The sequence below is a fragment of the Hoplias malabaricus genome, chromosome 1 (assembly GCF_029633855.1).
Source record: "Hoplias malabaricus isolate fHopMal1 chromosome 1, fHopMal1.hap1, whole genome shotgun sequence".
NCBI lineage: Eukaryota > Metazoa > Chordata > Actinopteri > Characiformes > Erythrinidae > Hoplias > Hoplias malabaricus.
In genome coordinates this window covers 13,003,241-13,020,608 of record NC_089800.1, presented here as the reverse complement: position 1 = coordinate 13,020,608, position 17,368 = coordinate 13,003,241, and the positions used below count along the sequence as shown (strand labels likewise).

The window sequence follows — 17,368 nt, the reverse complement described above, 5'->3', positions numbered from 1 at the left end:
ATTAAAAGGAAGATGTTTAGAAAAAAAAAAATATTGGGGAGTAAAATAGTCAATGACACTAAAGGACATCGTGTCCCTTTTTCGTTCTTTTACTTAGCACCATCTTCTGATCATCTTTTCATTTCATTCTAGCTTTCTCCTCCTCTATTTTTTATTCAGAATGTGTAATATTGGTTCAGGGAGAAAACACTTTAACACCTTCTCCCAAGGGCATCCTTTCTCCTCTGAACCACAGTGAATAGTTGATTGAATGGTTGATTTCATCATCGACTGATGAACTAGCTGTCATTTACTCACTTTGATGATACACAGATGCAAGACATGCACAAAACAACAAGAAAAAGACGAGGTGAGTGTGTGTGTGTGTGTGTGTGGGGGGGGGGGGGGTCGGGGGGGCATATAATGCATATCATTTATTGTACCACAAGTGAAGCTCTGATGATGCTTCTCAAATGCCTCCTTGATAAATAATTCTATTCAAATCATGCATTAAAATCATCCATTAAAAAGTGATAAGCAAATGTTTATAGTTGCAACACTTACCTAACATTAACATTACTTTGCTTAGTCTGGCTTAGAGTCTTATTAATCAAAGTTGTATATCATTACTGTCCAGAGTAAAACTATTCATGGCTATTTTCTGTCTCAGTTTTCTGTGGATGGGAGTCCCAGAGAGCATAGTCGGCTCTACACTCTGGCCCTTCTTAATCTTCCCTACTACTAACAATGCAAGCCAGTGCTGACGTATGTTAGTTAACATTACAGACCTTGTCTCTTAGTGTTTTATTCTGAGCATTTTAAACGCTGGAGATTTGCTAGCTATAAAAAATGTAAACAATTTGGAGGGGAAAAAAACTGGTGCATGGGATAAAATAAACATGATTAACTTAGCCTTATCAACCACCACCCCCCTCCCCACTATATTGTCACATAGGTATATATTAATGTTTTCAGAAGACAAAGTGTTTACAGAGTGGGACTAACGCTTTAATGTTAACATCAATATGTTCAGTGCTGTGAGAATTAGCCTAAACTTAAAATATATTTAGAATCTGCATTTCAATTAAGGAATTCCTAATATATTCTGGAATGATCTAGAATTTAAGAGCCATCTTCCAATAATAAAAAAAAAAAAAAGAAAAAAAAAGACAAAAACACCCCTGTGGTCAAATATCATGAATTGTGGGTACACATTATGTACACACAGTTTCGTTTATCTCCACAAACTCTGTCTGGATGAAATGCTTGTCAATGTGCAAAATTGGCTTTGTTTGCAAATATACCATCAATGTGGTTATCATTATCATCACTGTTAGTGATAATATCAATAAGGCCAATGATAATAAGGGAAATAATTGCATAGCAGAAGATGACTCATCACATCAGTGCTCAGACAGCTTCTTGAGACAGACAAATTCACAGATGACTGCGTGACCAGCACTTCCACAGACAAGACGTGGACGAACACGGAAAACAACCGGTGTACCTCTGGGAGGAGGAGCGGGCAGTTTTCTCCTCTGCTGGCGTGAGGAGTCCAGGGTCTGAGCCTGACACATAAACAATCAAAAAGCTAATTTTTAATAATATTAAACAATATTAAATATTAGTATTTAAAACAGTTATTGTGTAAAAATTACATGTACTGATTAATTGGGTTAATAAACACACAAACACTTCCATGCCACCAAAATCGTGGCCTTCACACTTTTCCGCTGCCACTGTGAGGATTAGGCTTATTATAATACACACATATAATAACCAGCATTTTGCAAAATGGTCATTGTTTGAATAACATTAATATTCACTCTACACCATAAACATATGACTAGCAATGCTACTACAGCGACCACTACTACTAGTGCTACTACTAATAAGTGGTATATATCATTTTAAGTATTGGTGAAATACACATAATCAAGGCTTACCTTAGGCTTGGGCTTATATTTGGAAAAATGGGAGCATGCAGACACATTCAGGCCAGCGTTTTTAAGTGCAGATATTCTTGCCTCGATATCAGAGATCTTCAGGAAAACAGAGAGTGATATAAGAGTTAGCATCTTTTATAAACAATGGTATCCAAGAGCTTGGAATGGACAGAATGCGCCATCAAAAAAGCAGTGCAATCTATAACAAGGATATAAAGTGTAACTGATGCAAAACAATGACTAGTGGAGCAGTTCCTAAATGTTACTCATTATGGGAAATTGTGCCCTTTGTGGTAAAATTCCTACCACAAAGTAGTGAGTGAGTGATAAAAGTGTATTAAATGTCGGATAGTGAGTACTACAGCATTAGGCTTTATGTAAATGTGTTTCACTGATACAAAAACTGCACTACTTGAGAAAAGTATGTAAAGTATGTAAGAGTGGCATGGCACACACACACACACACACATACACATACACACCTGGAGCTCAGATTGCTGCACCTGAGCAGCGGCGGTGGCCACCTGGTCCTCCAAGAAGGCCAGTTCTGTTTCCGTGGTGGAGCTGCTGATGCTGCGAGCACAGTCCTCCAGGTCACTTAGTGCCCCTTCCAGACCATACACTGCACCTGCAGCCAGATACACCTGCATACAACAAAAAAAGGTTAAATGAGCGCTTCTCAGCTGCAGTCCTGTAGTCCCTGTCCTCTCTGAGTCTTATCCGTGGTTAATGAATAAGAGGTCATAAAGAGAATTTCAGGTTAGGAGCATGAACTGCTTTAGTGAGACTATGTTGGTTAGGACTATATGAATTACAAATATAGTTAAGGTAAATAAACTTAATAAAGTTAAGATACATTACAGCAGAATAAAAAAAACAATAATAACTACTAAAATACTATAAATAAACAGCAAAAGTGTTTGTGCTCATCAAATATCAGTCATTTGTATTTTTCTCATGCCAAATGTCTTTCAGAATGAGAGCATTTTTTAAAATTCAGACATTTTTACTGTAATATGAGAAATATTAATCAATTCTGATATGCTTCAGATCAGAACATATTCAACAATTTTTATTCTTAGCCACGAGGATCACCTCGACCAAGACCCTGTAGGCTTCTTTTACAATTTGCCTCACTTTAGTTTGTCTTACATTTTCTTCCATCTTGGTCAGATGCTGGTCCAATTTCTTGCTGTCCGGTCCTGAGGACAGTGGTGTGCTTGCTGAAGACTCTGCAGGGTCATGACCTTTGCCCTCAGCCTCCCCGATTAATTCCTCTGTGGCATTCAGGACCTTCAGGACCTCTGTGGTGATGCTGCATAGGGAAGCAGCAGAATACTTCTACCCCGATACAAAAGGAGAAACAAGAAATAATGATTAAAACTGCCCTATCCATTCTTTTATAAACTTATTTGCCTTATGATCATATTCACTGACATAGAAAGTGCAAAACTATGCTGTTGGGAGTTGTATAAATAAAGCAGCTAATTAGTGAAGAGAAGCCGAGGCAAACACAGAGGTGAAATGAAAAGAAAACCCTGAAAAAAATAAAAATAAAAAATAAGTGCAGATTTTACACTGATCTAAGCAACACAAAAAGCAACATAAATATCTTTGTCATAAATCTATTCTTGGAGTTATTTCATATAGATAAATGAATTCAAATTTTTCGATCTCTTCATGACTAATGAGGAATCTCTTCATGACTAATAAGCAATGCAACAAAAACTACAGCTAGTCAGATCAATGGTACATACACTCAATGACATTTTGTCTTTTTGTAGATCACTACATTTGTTGTTGGCACTGTTCGGTCAGATGAACGTTAGATTTTCACACGTTAGCCCTGTACTTCATACATCTATGCGTAGCGTACACACACATACACACACAGGTCTCATTGCTCTTCATGCTCAACCTGCAGGCATCACTGAGGAAGAAGAGGATGAAATGTGTGTGCGTAAAAATGGAGGAGGAAATGAATAAATCCTCTCCAACCTCATATACTTCAGTGTAAGTAGATGAATCAGTTTCGACTGTGCGCACGTGCAGCTCCTCACGTACACACATTCGCTCACGCACAACACGTCCACAAACACATTCTCCATGCACATTCACTGACATTTCCAATACTTAGCCACAGAAGTACACACTCATACACCAATGTGTCCAAAATTAGTCAGGCACCCCTTCTCATTAGTGAATTCACTTACTGTGCTATAGTGGACTATAGAAAGTAGTACTTCTATTGTTACTACATTCATCAAATTTAAACACTACATGAGTTAACAGACAAAATATTTCTGTTAATGATCATAGGACATTTAGAACTGAAGAGAGAGAAAATATTCTCACTGCAGATTTGTTTGAATGGAATTTTATTTCACTTCATTGAAGAAGGATAAGGGAACATTTAGAATGTTAGCATGTTGAAATGTGATGCTCCGGAGCAGCTGTATATGAGTTTTAAGGCCACAATACCCAGTGTCAAATATGGGTCAGAGGGGCATAAAGCCACCGGTCACTTGGCTGTGGAGCAGTGTAACCATGTCCTCTGGAGTAATTTAGCTCCATTTATGAGATCCGCAACATAATTTTTGATCCAGAACTAATCATACAAAATGTATACCTGAGCTCACTAACCCTCTTAAGACTCAATGCCAGCAAATCCTCACAGCAATGTTGCAACATTTAGTGTAAAAGCCTTTCCAGTAGCCATGAAGAACCAAACTCTGTACTAATACCCTTAACTTCAGAAGAAACACTGGATGAACAGGTGTCCACAAATGTTTGGACATAATGCAGTGCAGTGCCCATATTAAATGTGCTTGAAGAAAAGTAAAACTGCTGAGCTTTAACACAAGGTTCTAAAGTACATCAAAGCTGCATTTGCTTTTAAGAGCCAAAAATACAGCAGTGGTCCATTTAGAATTATTTGCAGTGAAGGTGTTTGTATGTGTTGCTGATTAAAAGAACCATCAGAGTGAGCTGGAGAGAGAAATAGAGCGAGCTGTTGATGACTTTTCAGGTGAAAAGCACAGACAAAGGCGAGGTATGATCCGATTCTGTACTGAGTACTTCACTGATCAATTAATGGCTGCTTTAAGCTTTGATCCAGTCTCTCAAAACGAGAGTAGAGCAAGTTATGAAAGGAGGAACATGCACTGTGCACATGTGTGATCTTTAGAGTTACAGACCAATGAATGAGAGTAACACCTCAATTTCAAAAGAGGCATTTTCAATATTAAAAGACATAGAAATTATGAAGTTGCCCAGGCAGGCAGATGCAGGGATTATACAGACACACAATTATAAGTCTCTCTCTATATAAATTCTCATATTAACCCCTCTGCCACAAATATATATGTGTGTGTGTGTGTCCTTTACCTACGTCAAAACTGACGTCAAAACATTTGATGTGTACACGTTGTAACGCTTATGCAGTTTGAAGCACAGATTACTATTCAGACAAAAAATGGCATTCATTTGTATATATTTTAATATTTCAGTGGTCTCTTATAATTAGGAAGAAAATCCTTAAGAAAACTTTACTGTTCTGAATGTGTACTCCACATGAATGTATTAACATAATAACGCCATTATTTACTTATTACTGTATGAATGAAATCTATAGATTCAGTCTCATATAAGCTGCAGGAGTTGTAACCATATATAATGTACACACACACGTATATGACTGCTCATATAACATGTATGATTAACATTCTACACTCATTCATGTGCACACTGAGGTTCTTCATCACACAGACAACTCCTGAAAGTCTAACGGTTCAATTCACAATAAAGACAGCATCTTATGTACAGTGATATAAAAACTCAATGAATATACTAGTGCTGTCAATGTAATGGTATGCTGGAGCAGTCACACAAGCCCCAAAAGGTGTACTTGTCTATTGCCAAGTGTCAGCAAGAGGGGTATTAATCCTCATCACTGAAGCATAATTTGGATTAAGTATGAGTGGCACTTGCTATTCAGAATCAGTACCTGACCACACAAATGTTCAAGGCTGAAGAACACAAATCATAAAAACAATTTTCAACATCTTATGTAAAATCTTACCAACTGAGAGGAAGCTTTTAATAACGATAATTGGAGAAAAAGCTCTCACATAATGCTTTTGGTTTCGGGCCATGTGTCTAGCGCATTATCTCACAACATGGGTGTTTGATTTGGCTTATTAAATCCTTCATATACAATGAAAACAGTTAGATGCCACTGCATAGCTTCAAACTTGAAACATATCCAAAGGTCAGTACTGGCTCTGCTTTCTGGTTGAAAACACTTGAGACAAGCAGTGCAGTTCCCAAATGGAGTCAGGCAAGTTCTAGGCCTACTCTGCAGGAAGTGCCTAATTAGCCCATTCTGTCAAGCTCATGCACACTAACTCATTCTGGCTGCTCTATTGTCTCATCATTCAGTGCCACTGAACCCAAATGGCCAGCTGTCCAGTGAATTATGTTTGGTCTGGGCCTCAGGCCTCATGCATTCTTACGGCAAATCATTTTACTGAATAACTAACATCACACCCACGAGCCCAGCCACGTTTAAAGGCAGTGGGATGCGAGGGCAGTGCATGTTCACTACCAAACTTTCAAAGCTTCTCCCTGAACCACTTCCACAACTTCAATTCAAAGTGCCTAGTATCTACAATTTTAGTGAACATAGGAATGAATTAAACTATTTTAAGCTACACCCATTATGGAAACGGAAAGGCATGGAATGACATGGATGTTTGAAGCAAATAAACAAACTTAAGGTCACAATTCTCAATTTCAAGCTTGGGCTAGAGTCCTCTAGCATTGATCTTTGGAACTGAGGCTTGGGGGACAGTCTACATTTGAAAAGCAGCCTGAAAAACTCCAGGAGGTTGTTAAGTTTTTGGGTGTGTTTGGGAGAGTGTGCGGTTTTCCAGCTCTGCTGCTGCTTTGCCCGAGTGTCTCACCTGCTTCAAGAGAGAAGAGAGCAACTGAAGCTTCTGCTGAAGAACATGATCACACACACCCTGCTGAACCAACACAGAGAGATAGAGAGAGAAAACGAAAGAGGAAATAAAAAAAAAACAGTTTGAGACAAATGAAGGGGTGAGTGGAGAAAGACAAATAAAAGACAAAAAATGAGAGAGATGAGAGAAATAAGGATAGAAGAGAGAAAGGGAGGGTGAAGGGAATGAAGGTGAAAAAACAAGGGAGAATTAAAGAAAGAAAGAATAGAGGAAAAGAAACAAAAATAAGAAAGATGGAAAAAAGTTAGGTGTGGGAGAGAGAGAGAGAGAGAGAATGAAAAGGCAAGGAATGAAACAAGACAAACCACGGTGGAATAGAAGTGGTCATTAAGAGTGGATGAAGAGACATAAGCTATAGGAAGGAAGAGAGAAAAACATTAACATGATGGACACAGGACAAAGAGCAAAGAAAAAACAAATACTAACAGCCACAAAAGAACAGGTGGAGGTCTCTGGAGGAAAGGAACAACTTAGTGTAGTGCAGGACGCTAAATATGGTCATTTCCCTGACTGGACCAAACACAATGTCCAGGAGAGCATCTGTTTTCGACAGTAGAAGCCGAGTCATGCTCCAGTTTCACACTTTCTCTCACATGCGGCATTCAAGACCTTATCTTGGTCAGGGTTATGGTTTTGTATTTTGTGCTGTTCATGCTCTTCTTTCACCTCTTGTAAGGCACAGTTTGGAGAGTTAGTAACCATTTCTCATCAGTGATGAGAAAAATGCATTCATTGTTTCTGCAGAGGCAAGGTTAGTAGGGGAAAAATAAACATGCCATGTTTAAAGCCAACTTTTAAACATGGGCCTAAACTCAACTTTTCCAACAACTCCTCCTCTGAGGTTCTTTCCTTCATTGCTGAACACACACTGACGCAGTGGCTCTCAATCTGGCCTGAGACCCCAGAACATTCCCATATTTGGTTTACCCCTACGTGCTTTAAGTTAATATAGGGTAGATATATGGACCTTCTGGGGGACACCGTGGACTGACTGGTGAATCAGATCTAAAGACTCTGTTGTGTGAAAGCAGCAAAGAGGGACATTAGACCTGATGTGTGACCCTAATGTCTGAGTAACTTTGTTATCAGAAGAAAGGCGTCGATGTAGTGAGCAAGTGTCAGTGTAGTGTATATATTGAGTTCATGTTTTAGACATTACTTCAAAAATTTCTACAGAAACACATTAGAGAGACTGGAGAGCAGCAAATAATGGAGAGCAGAAACCTCAATTTTATAAAAAAAAATGTTTTCTTGATTACAATTTTCAACGTTTCCTTAAATTTATGCAGTAACATGAAGTTTAAAAAAATGGCCCGACACTCTGCGTAGAAGAATTGAGCACTGATAGATGTCACTGTAGTGGAATAAATGACTTTCTGCTTTCACCCATCAAGGCCTTAATGAATACAGTTTTACCTGAAGGGGCCTGGAAGTGGAAGAGGTTTAAAGTAATAGTTCAGTAAACAACATAATACAATTTTCTCCTTGGTAATGAATCAGCATCTCTATTTTGCACCTGAGGTAAGAGGTAAATATTGCTACAAGTAAATTATGTCCTTAATTAAACTTTCTTAATCTACAATGATGCTATAATTGTGTAGTGATTTAAGCATGCAGTTCATCCATCCATCCATCCATCTGTTCATACTCTAACATCTTCATCCTGATCAGGGTTGTGGTGGGGCAGAATCCCATTTGGAATCATTGGGTTGAAGCTAGAAACACACCCTGGGTAGGGCACCAGCCCATCACAGGGCATCTCCCACTCACACTCAGACAATGTCATATACTCAGTCACCAACACACATCTACAGACAGTTTCACACATCCATTCTAGCTACCGAAACATGCTTTTGGGTTGTGCAAGGAAACTGGAGCACCCACAGACAAGAGGAGAACACACCAAATTCCTTACACAGAAAGACCCAAGAAAAGGCTGAAGCCCAGGATCAGAGGTAACACCTCTGTGCTGCCACATGTGGTTTAAACAATGATAATTCAGCAGCAGCTTCACAGATACAGGGCTGAACTAAAGAAGTAAACATCAAACATGTTTTGACTCATCCAGTAGTGGGGGAAATAATTCAATCTGAAATGTCACCTGCTCACCTCTGTAGGAGACATTTGCTCTTCCTGAACACAGGTGCTGCTGTCTGGCCATCCACAGAGTGATTTTGTCTTCTTCAGTTCCACAAGTTCTGCTCTTTTCTCAGAGCCTCTCTCTGATTTGCTTCTCTGCATCAACTTCCTTTTCACCCTCTCTTCGCTCGGATTGTCTTCGGTTGCATCCTTTGCTTCTTCTACAATTTTCCCTTTCTCTATCCCTCCGTCAGTGGAAGTCTCTATTACCCCGGTCACTTCGTGTGTGTCCATTAGGTCTGTTCTCATGCTTGGACCATTAACTGCCAGCTCTACTTCAGCTGGCACTGCCATTTCTATTTCTAACCTTTCATCCTCTATCTCTGCTTCCAGTTGTCTCACTTGCACTCTTCTCTCCCTTTCCATTTCTACATGCAGTTCCCTCTCTCTTTCAACATCCCTTTCTCTCTCTCTATGTCTTGGCCTCACCACGTCACTCTTGTCCTGTTCTCTGCTCATTTGTCTCTCTGTTCGTTTCTCACTCTTGCTCTCTCGCTCAATATTTCTTGCCTTGGATCCCTCGCTCAATCTCTCCCTCTGTCTCAACTTCTCACTTTCTTTCTCCCTCTCTCTGTCGCCGACTTTTCTAATTGGCTCATCTTCGGATGATGTCATATCCTCTCGGCTGATCTGGCCAACCAGCTCAGAGAGTTTAGATCTCAGCTCCTGCTCCATGGTGTCGTTTCCGGGTGAGGCCCTGAAATTGAGGCCCTGGACGGCAGACCCCAGGTTCCTTGCCTCTGGCAGGATGTTTGTAGGGGGACAGGCAGCCATAGAGTTGGAGTCCACTCTGTCCTGGTACTCAGGCTCAGGGGTCATGGCACTAGGGCTCAGGATCTCTGGTGGGGTGACAGTGTCAGGAGTCTGGTAGTGGAGGAGGGGCAAAGTGGTTGGAGCCTCCTGGCTCTGCTGTCGTCGCATCATCATAGCGTTTAGCAGGAGGGCGCTGTTCTCCTAGAGAGAGAGAGAGAGAGAGAGAGAGAGAGAGAGAGAGATCACTCGTCTTTATGCTCTTTGGTCAATATTAATTTAAAAACTCTCAAAAGTGACCACTTGTCAATGTTGACTATTAAACCAAATTTTGGACCGTTTTATGACACCCCCCACATTTTGTGTCCAGCTGTGTTTTATCTGTAGGGAATGTGTTCAAAAGCTAATTTGTCTACAAATATCTGCAAAATAGGTGGCCCGGGCCTCCCAAACGTGACATATGACTCTAAAAACTTTAATGAATAGATCACTGTGACTTCACTGTGACTGTTTGCAATGAACCAAATTCATGACTGTGATACTGAGAAACACTGACCCTATGCTGCCACCTGGTGGTTTAAGCAGTTTATAGTTTCAAGTAATAGTAGTAGTTTCAATTATAGTTTCAAAGCAGTATATGCTTTGAATCGCCAGAATTAAATATTATGAATCCTTAAGTTTACATGTTATTATGAAAGCCTAGTAGTTTCAGAAAAAGCAAATATATAAAAATGAAAGGAAAAGAAGTAAAAGTGTGTGTTGTGAAACTTTGAAAGACTGCTATAAAATGCATTTGCAAGGAGAAATGCAGCTACTGTACACAAATTCACATGTCGCTCTTCTACTTTAACGTGCACTCACTTCTAACACATTCAACTGTGCACAGTTACAGTCCCACCATGATCAATGCCAATCATACACTGGTGACGTATGAAGCCCCTGTGTACTGATTGAGCTGTGGAAAAGGGCACCTACTAATGAATGAGTTGAAGTGGTGTTTGTGATCCACACAGAAATGTGCCAAAATCTAGTGCAAATATATTCCAGGAACCATTATTATGGCAAAAGGGATTAACTCCCCATTAAAACCCTACATTTCACAATGCTGGATGAACGTTTGGCAATACAGGTGTATACTGGAGACCTATAAGGTGGGTGTGCTTCATAAATTGGCCAAATAGTGCCAATTCACTACTTCAAATGGTGCTGGAGGCAGCACTGCCTTCAAGGCACAATGAAATTAATTGGTTACCAGGCAACGTGTGGGGACAATTGTGATTGGTTAACAAATATTTGGTGGATATTTTCAAATACTGCCCCATAAACCAGTAAAGCTCTGCTTGGTAGAGTGGTTTGCCTGTTCCAGAACCGTTTTTAGCAGTGATGTGATTTGCACACGAGCTACAAAGTATTTCTAGTAAGAGATTTCTTATAAAGTGGACAGCGAGTGTAAACTTTGTTCTCACCGCTGTGGCCGAGTTGTATAAAGAATTATGAGATCTGTGGCTCTGCTCGGCCAACTCCCGCTTGCTCCGCCTCCTCCTCCGCGACCTCCTGATACACTCGCTGCTTCTCTCCTCCCCCTCACTGCTGTCCCCACCCACCCGGGGATTGAAGTTTACATCCAGGGTGTGGGAGCGTAGCGGAGACTGGGCTGTGAGGTCAGGGGGACGTCTGTAGGGCGTATAGGGGGAGTATGGCAGGTGGCGGTCATTGGGCAGTTTCTTCCTCTGGTGGATGTTATGTGTAGGCCTGCAGGAGCGGCTAGGGGGCGCAGTAGAGGTCTCAGAGTCAGAGTTCAGAGTCTCAGTATTGGTGTACTGGCCTGAAGAGGGTGAGGTGATGGCTGGGTGCTGCCGGGCAAAAGTCCACTCTGGGTCATGCTGGGAGTCTGTGTAGTAGGACTCGTCTGAGAGGCGCCTGCGGAATTGGAGCAGGGCAACCCCCCAGCTGCTCCTGTCCTCAGGGTCTGAGTCAGAGCCCATCTCGTCATACGCAGAGACCACGCCGGATTCCTTCTCCAGCACGCTGAACACCAGGCTCTTCCTCTTGGTCAGCAGACTGGGCCGAGAGTGCTGGGAGCTCTGCAGAGCGATCCAGTTCCCGTCTGGAGATTGCAGCACAGAGGAAGCACCTGCGGGAATGAAGAGGGATAAATATACTCAAGAAATAAAAACAGAATATTTGCAATTAGTGAATTCAGCACTCATAGTTGTGACAGACACTAACAAAACTCAGATCTTGTAAATTCTCTAGAGAACAGCATAGATTGAAAATGGGACAGGAATCTAATGATGCTTTTCCACTGCTTGGAATCTACTCAGCTCAGCCTAGTTTGGCTATTTTGCTTTTCCGCAACAAACAGTCCTTGATGGGGTGCCATTCCAAGCAAGATGATTAGGAACTAAACATGACGTGTAAACCTTTCAGAGAGCTGATTGGTCAGAGACATGTCAATCACAATGAAATGAAGACCTCCAGCACAAACTAACCATCTGTGAAATCTCTAGTTTACAGTAGTGATCACATTTGTTATCTGACTCTTGTAAAATTATGCCATGGTGTTCTGAAGAGCTTCAAAGACTCCTTGGATTAGTCCATCCATCCATCCATTATCTGTAACCGCTTATCCAATTTAGGGTCGCGGGGGTCCAGAGCCTACCTGGAATCATTGGGCGCAAGGCGGGAATACACCCTGGAGGGGACGCCAGTCCTTCACAGGGCAACACAGACACACACACATTCACTCACACCTACGGACACTTTTGAGTCGCCAATCCACCTGCAACGTGTGTTTTTGGACTGTGGGAGGAAACCGGAGCACCCGGAGGAAACCCACGCGGACACGGGGAGAACACACCAACTCCTCACAGACAGTCACCCGGAGCGGGAATCGAACCCACAACCTCCAGGTTCCTGGAGCTGTGTGACTGTGACACTACCTGCTGCGCCACCGTGCCGCCTCCTTGGATTAGTGACCTATGAAAAATCTTATCTGTCAGAACTGCAGGGCGGTGAGTATTGCTTATTCTACGCTTAAAAAAAACATATTTATCTTAAAGTTTAGAAGCATTTACACATTGTAAACAAGTATTATATGCTCAGGTTTTGTGTGTGATTGATCTCACTGGAGTTGTCCAAGCGGTCTACACTCTTCCAGCCTGGTACAGATGAAGCCCGCCTCTCTCTCCTCAGTGAGGAGTAAAGCTGGAGATCAGGCTCTGGTTCTGGAGCTTTGCAGACTGTAGGGGGTTCGTCTGTGTCTGCTTCAGGGCCTTTATCAGGAGATTCGTCACTCGTCAGAGAAAATGCTGATCTAGACCTCTGAACAAACAGACACACACACACACACACACACACACACTTAATCAAACATGGAATTAACATTCTATTTTTAATAAATTGTATAATGTTGTTTGATTATGGCCCCTTCAACTAATCGAAAATGTATCAATGTTGCTGCATCACTCCACTGCTACACAACCCTGTGGTGGAGGTTGTATACCCCTTTAGCTGACAGCTGACATAAGACAGGGTGATTTTTGGCATATGTTTAACTGCTTAAGAGTGTCTATTGTCCTAGATTTTCTATGGAGGGTATACATGTGCCAGTGCCTCTATCTAACCTGTACATGTAGCAGCCTGGCTCAGAATTAATGCCTCAGGAATTCTGTTTTTCTGTTTAAATTCCTGTAGTCCTTATTTTCTAACCATGGAGCTAAAACCTCTTTTCTGAATTCCTAGCTCCAACCATCACAGCGGTTTGTGCTCTCAAATCCGCTTAAGCCACTCTGTGCTCACTCGAGCAAAGCCAGAGCAGATCTGCTCTTTTCATTGTTTTCATTGATGAACTCAGTGCTTCAGTGATGTATAAAGGCTGCATTACACAAATTCCACCAGCAGACAGCACTAGACACCTATAGTTCCCCTCGTACACACACACACACACACACACACACTAAAGAGGAAGGTTTTATTAATGGATCTAGATATTAGAGGAATGTTCATGAATTATTTTATGTACCTGCAATCAGCTGCATATGTATAGTATGGGCGGATAAAAAAAAAAAAAAATAATAATAATAAAACACTTTATTAATATAGAACCTTTCATACATTAAGATGCAGCTCAATGTGCTTTACATTACAAAGTAAAAGGATATTAATACAATGATGTAAATAAATATGTCAATACAATCAATATACACAAGTCTGTGTGTGTGTGTGTGTGTGTGTGTGTGTGTACACATCTTACCCACAGTGAGTAGGAGCTCTTGGTGCTGGCCTGGGCAAGTGGAGGGTGACGGGGAGAGGAGTGTGTGTGCTGTGTTGATGGGTGTGCGTTGGATGCTGAGGTAGGGGACAGAAGTTCACTGTTCTGAGCCTGAGACCAAACAAAGTCATAATCCGCCTGCATTTCAGATCGTTTTCCCCGTTTAATGATCTATACAGAAAGAAAGAATGGCGTTAAAACTATACCTTCATCACCTACAGCAGGCCACAATGGGCAGTACTTTTAGGGAAACCTATCAAAAAATCAATGAGCAGCAAATGAACAAAAGCAACAGCAACAGTTCTGAGCAAGATCCTCCAACATCACAAACATATATTAACAAGAGAGTTAGAGTGGTTACAGTAAGACGACTTGAGAAAGTTGACTGAATATACATACACCAATCAGCCAAAATATTAAACTTCATTTTTGTACTCATTCTCCATTTTCTTAGCTCTCTGTTTGGTAGCCTCTCTGCTGTATGTATATATTGTTAGCCCCATTTCATGCTGTTCTTCAAGTTCCAGAACGCACACAGAAACACCACAGAACAGGCATTAATTGCAAGCTAACAAAGTATGCAACAGAATTATTACAGTCTGTAATTAAAGAACACCAAAGTGCACCCATACGGTCAGTGGAGCTGATAAAAAGGGCAATAAGTGAAAAAGGAGGTGGCTAGTATCACTGTGATGTTATTTCAAAATGAAATTCACTTTTTGGACGATGGTGGTAGCAAGTTCTTCTATGAGCTCCTCTTTATGATCACGCAGATACCGAGCCTCATTCTGCTTCTCCTGGAGAGTAGAGAGAGAGAGATATTTCAAAAAGACAGATAGAGTGTGGAAATGGAAGCATACAGGAGGTGAGCAATTTGCACTGCAGCACACACATAATGTAAGTGGATATATCAGACTATCCATCTTTTCCCCCATCTTATACTATTCTGCTGTTTACTTGAACCCTCTCGCTATGACTTCCGGAAGAGTGCTCTATCAGCTAGACATCTACCAATCATCTTTTACCAGTTCTCTGAGGAAATGGAGTGCTGGATAAAGGAATGGAAGAAGAATGATTTGTGTTTTCCCTGCTATAACACACCTGACTGAACTATCCATGATTTCTTTTAATGTAAATGGGTAGATGGATGAAGGAAGGAGCATGTGAATTAATGGATGGATGGATGAATGGATCATGAATAGAAGGAGATGAGACTGAAAGATTGTGGTAGTATTGATGAATGGATGGGTTACAATGGACAAGGATGATATATAAATAAGTGACTTGTGTCCCTCTGAACCTCTGAATCTAACTGAAATATGTAAAAAAAAAATAATAATAATAATCAGGTGCGTTAGCAAAGAAACCACTATGGAGAAAAAAAGTGAAAAAGTGTGTGGATGAATGAATGAGTGATTTAATGAATGAATGAACAAAAGATTTTTAATTAATTAATGGATGGACAGACAGACTCACCAGGCTGTCTCTGTAGCTTTCTGCTTTAGTGATGGCTTCCTCTATGGCTTCCTCAGCAACTCGTAGGGCAACAGTGAGGGTCTCTGCCATACTGTGACCTACACACACAGAAATACACCCACACGTGTCTCTGTGAAATCAGTTTACACCAACGTGTCTGAACAACATAAAACATAATATGTTTCAGGCTCTGGTGTGCGAATTCATTCTGAGTTGGTGTGTGTGTGTGTGTGTGTGTGTGTGCGTGTGTGTGTTCTACATAAGAATATTTGCTCTTGCATTTTTTTTTTTTTTTTTTATTTTATTATTTTTTAAAAGGTAATCTGAACTGCTTTGATGATTACGGTGATTCATGAAACACTTCACTGCAAAGAGCTTTTAGTCCTAATGGCAACCATAGCTATTCTTTCTGTATTTGCTTGTGTGTAAGTTGGCGGTTAGTTACAGTTTATTATCACAGCTTGACCTGGGCTCAGAGAATCAGCCCAACCCAGTTAAGCATGGTTTACACACACACTCACACAAAGAGAGAGTGCAAGAGAGAGATGGGGAGAGTGGAAGAGACTCATATGAGGTAAGTGTGTTGAACTCACCTTCACTGTGCTTGTGGAATGGAGAGTCACTGCCACACACACTGCCATCATTATCATTACTGCCCTCAGGAGCACTGACCTCTGCAGAGAGAGAGAACAGTGTGTATATATAGCTGTGTGTGTGAGAGAGAGAGAGAATTTATGTGAATATAAGTTGCTATATTAAAAAAAAAAAAAAAAAAGACAGAGGGTTGAGATGAAAGCATGCCAGAGGTGAGCAATTTGCACTGCAGCACACACATAATGTAAGTGGACGTATCGGACTATCCATTTTTTTTTCCATCTTATACCTTTCTTCTGTTTAATTGAACCATCCTGCTATCACTTTTGGAAGGGTGTTCTGAGGAAATAGAGTGATGGATAAAGGCATGAATAAAGCAATAAAGAAGCTTTTGGGTTTTCCCTGTTATAACACATCTTACTGAACCATACATTATTAAATTTTTTTATGTAAATGGATGAAAAAAAGGGACATATGAATTAATGGACAGATGCATTGATGGATAGATGGACAGATGGGTCAAAAGATGGTAAAACGTGTTGTTAAATATACAGATATGTAGATGCATGGATGGATGGCTGATGAATGAATGCAGATGAGATGGAAGGATTGATGACAGTATGGAAGGATGGATGGGTCAAAAGATCTTTTTTTTAAGAAAATACAAAATTCAGAAAAGGAAAACAGAAGGTGAAAAAAAGATAAAATGGAAAATGTACACACACTGCTCAAAACACACATCCACACTCAACCACCCACACACTCATCCCAACCCTTACAATACAATCAACCAACCCATCTGCCCACACATAAACCACCCCAAACCCACTGCCACGAAGAACCTTGTCTGGAGCACACCAGTGTCCGCTATGCCTGGACCCAAGGTTCCCCAGAGCATCGCTCTCCCTCCACCAATAGCATATTTGGCAGGTGGTCATAATGTTTTGGCTCATTGGTTTACAGAGCAGTGACCCATATTTAGACATGAACTCAGTTTCAGGGTGTAAAAGGAGGACGTGTGGAATCGATGTTCCACAGCGAAACACACGCTTGCATACACATGGATGAACACAGCCACAGTAAACAAGAAGAAAGAAATGGGCGTGTGAGTTGAAGCAGCTAAAAGAGGAGAGAATGTGACACAGTGGACAACAATAAAACAAAACCTTTCATCTCCAATAGCTTAC

At 40.9% G+C, this 17,368-nt stretch overlaps 1 protein-coding gene across 1 annotated transcript in view; it reads right to left on the bottom strand.

Moving 5' to 3' along the window:
* Positions 1-17,368, bottom strand: part of myripb (myosin VIIA and Rab interacting protein b) — a 129,611-nt gene that overhangs the window by 3,728 nt on the left and 108,515 nt on the right. Inside the window, exons 5-15 of the mRNA XM_066646796.1 lie at positions 16,181-16,261; positions 15,588-15,685; positions 14,828-14,908; positions 14,094-14,282; positions 12,967-13,162; positions 11,305-11,972; positions 9,059-10,042; positions 3,078-3,266; positions 2,408-2,569; positions 1,926-2,021; positions 1,487-1,547 (exon numbers count right to left, since the gene is read on the bottom strand). Of these exons, the coding sequence (XP_066502893.1) occupies positions 1,487-1,547; positions 1,926-2,021; positions 2,408-2,569; positions 3,078-3,266; positions 9,059-10,042; positions 11,305-11,972; positions 12,967-13,162; positions 14,094-14,282; positions 14,828-14,908; positions 15,588-15,685; positions 16,181-16,261 (2,805 nt within the window). The remainder of the gene's footprint in view (positions 1-1,486; positions 1,548-1,925; positions 2,022-2,407; positions 2,570-3,077; positions 3,267-9,058; positions 10,043-11,304; positions 11,973-12,966; positions 13,163-14,093; positions 14,283-14,827; positions 14,909-15,587; positions 15,686-16,180; positions 16,262-17,368) is intronic.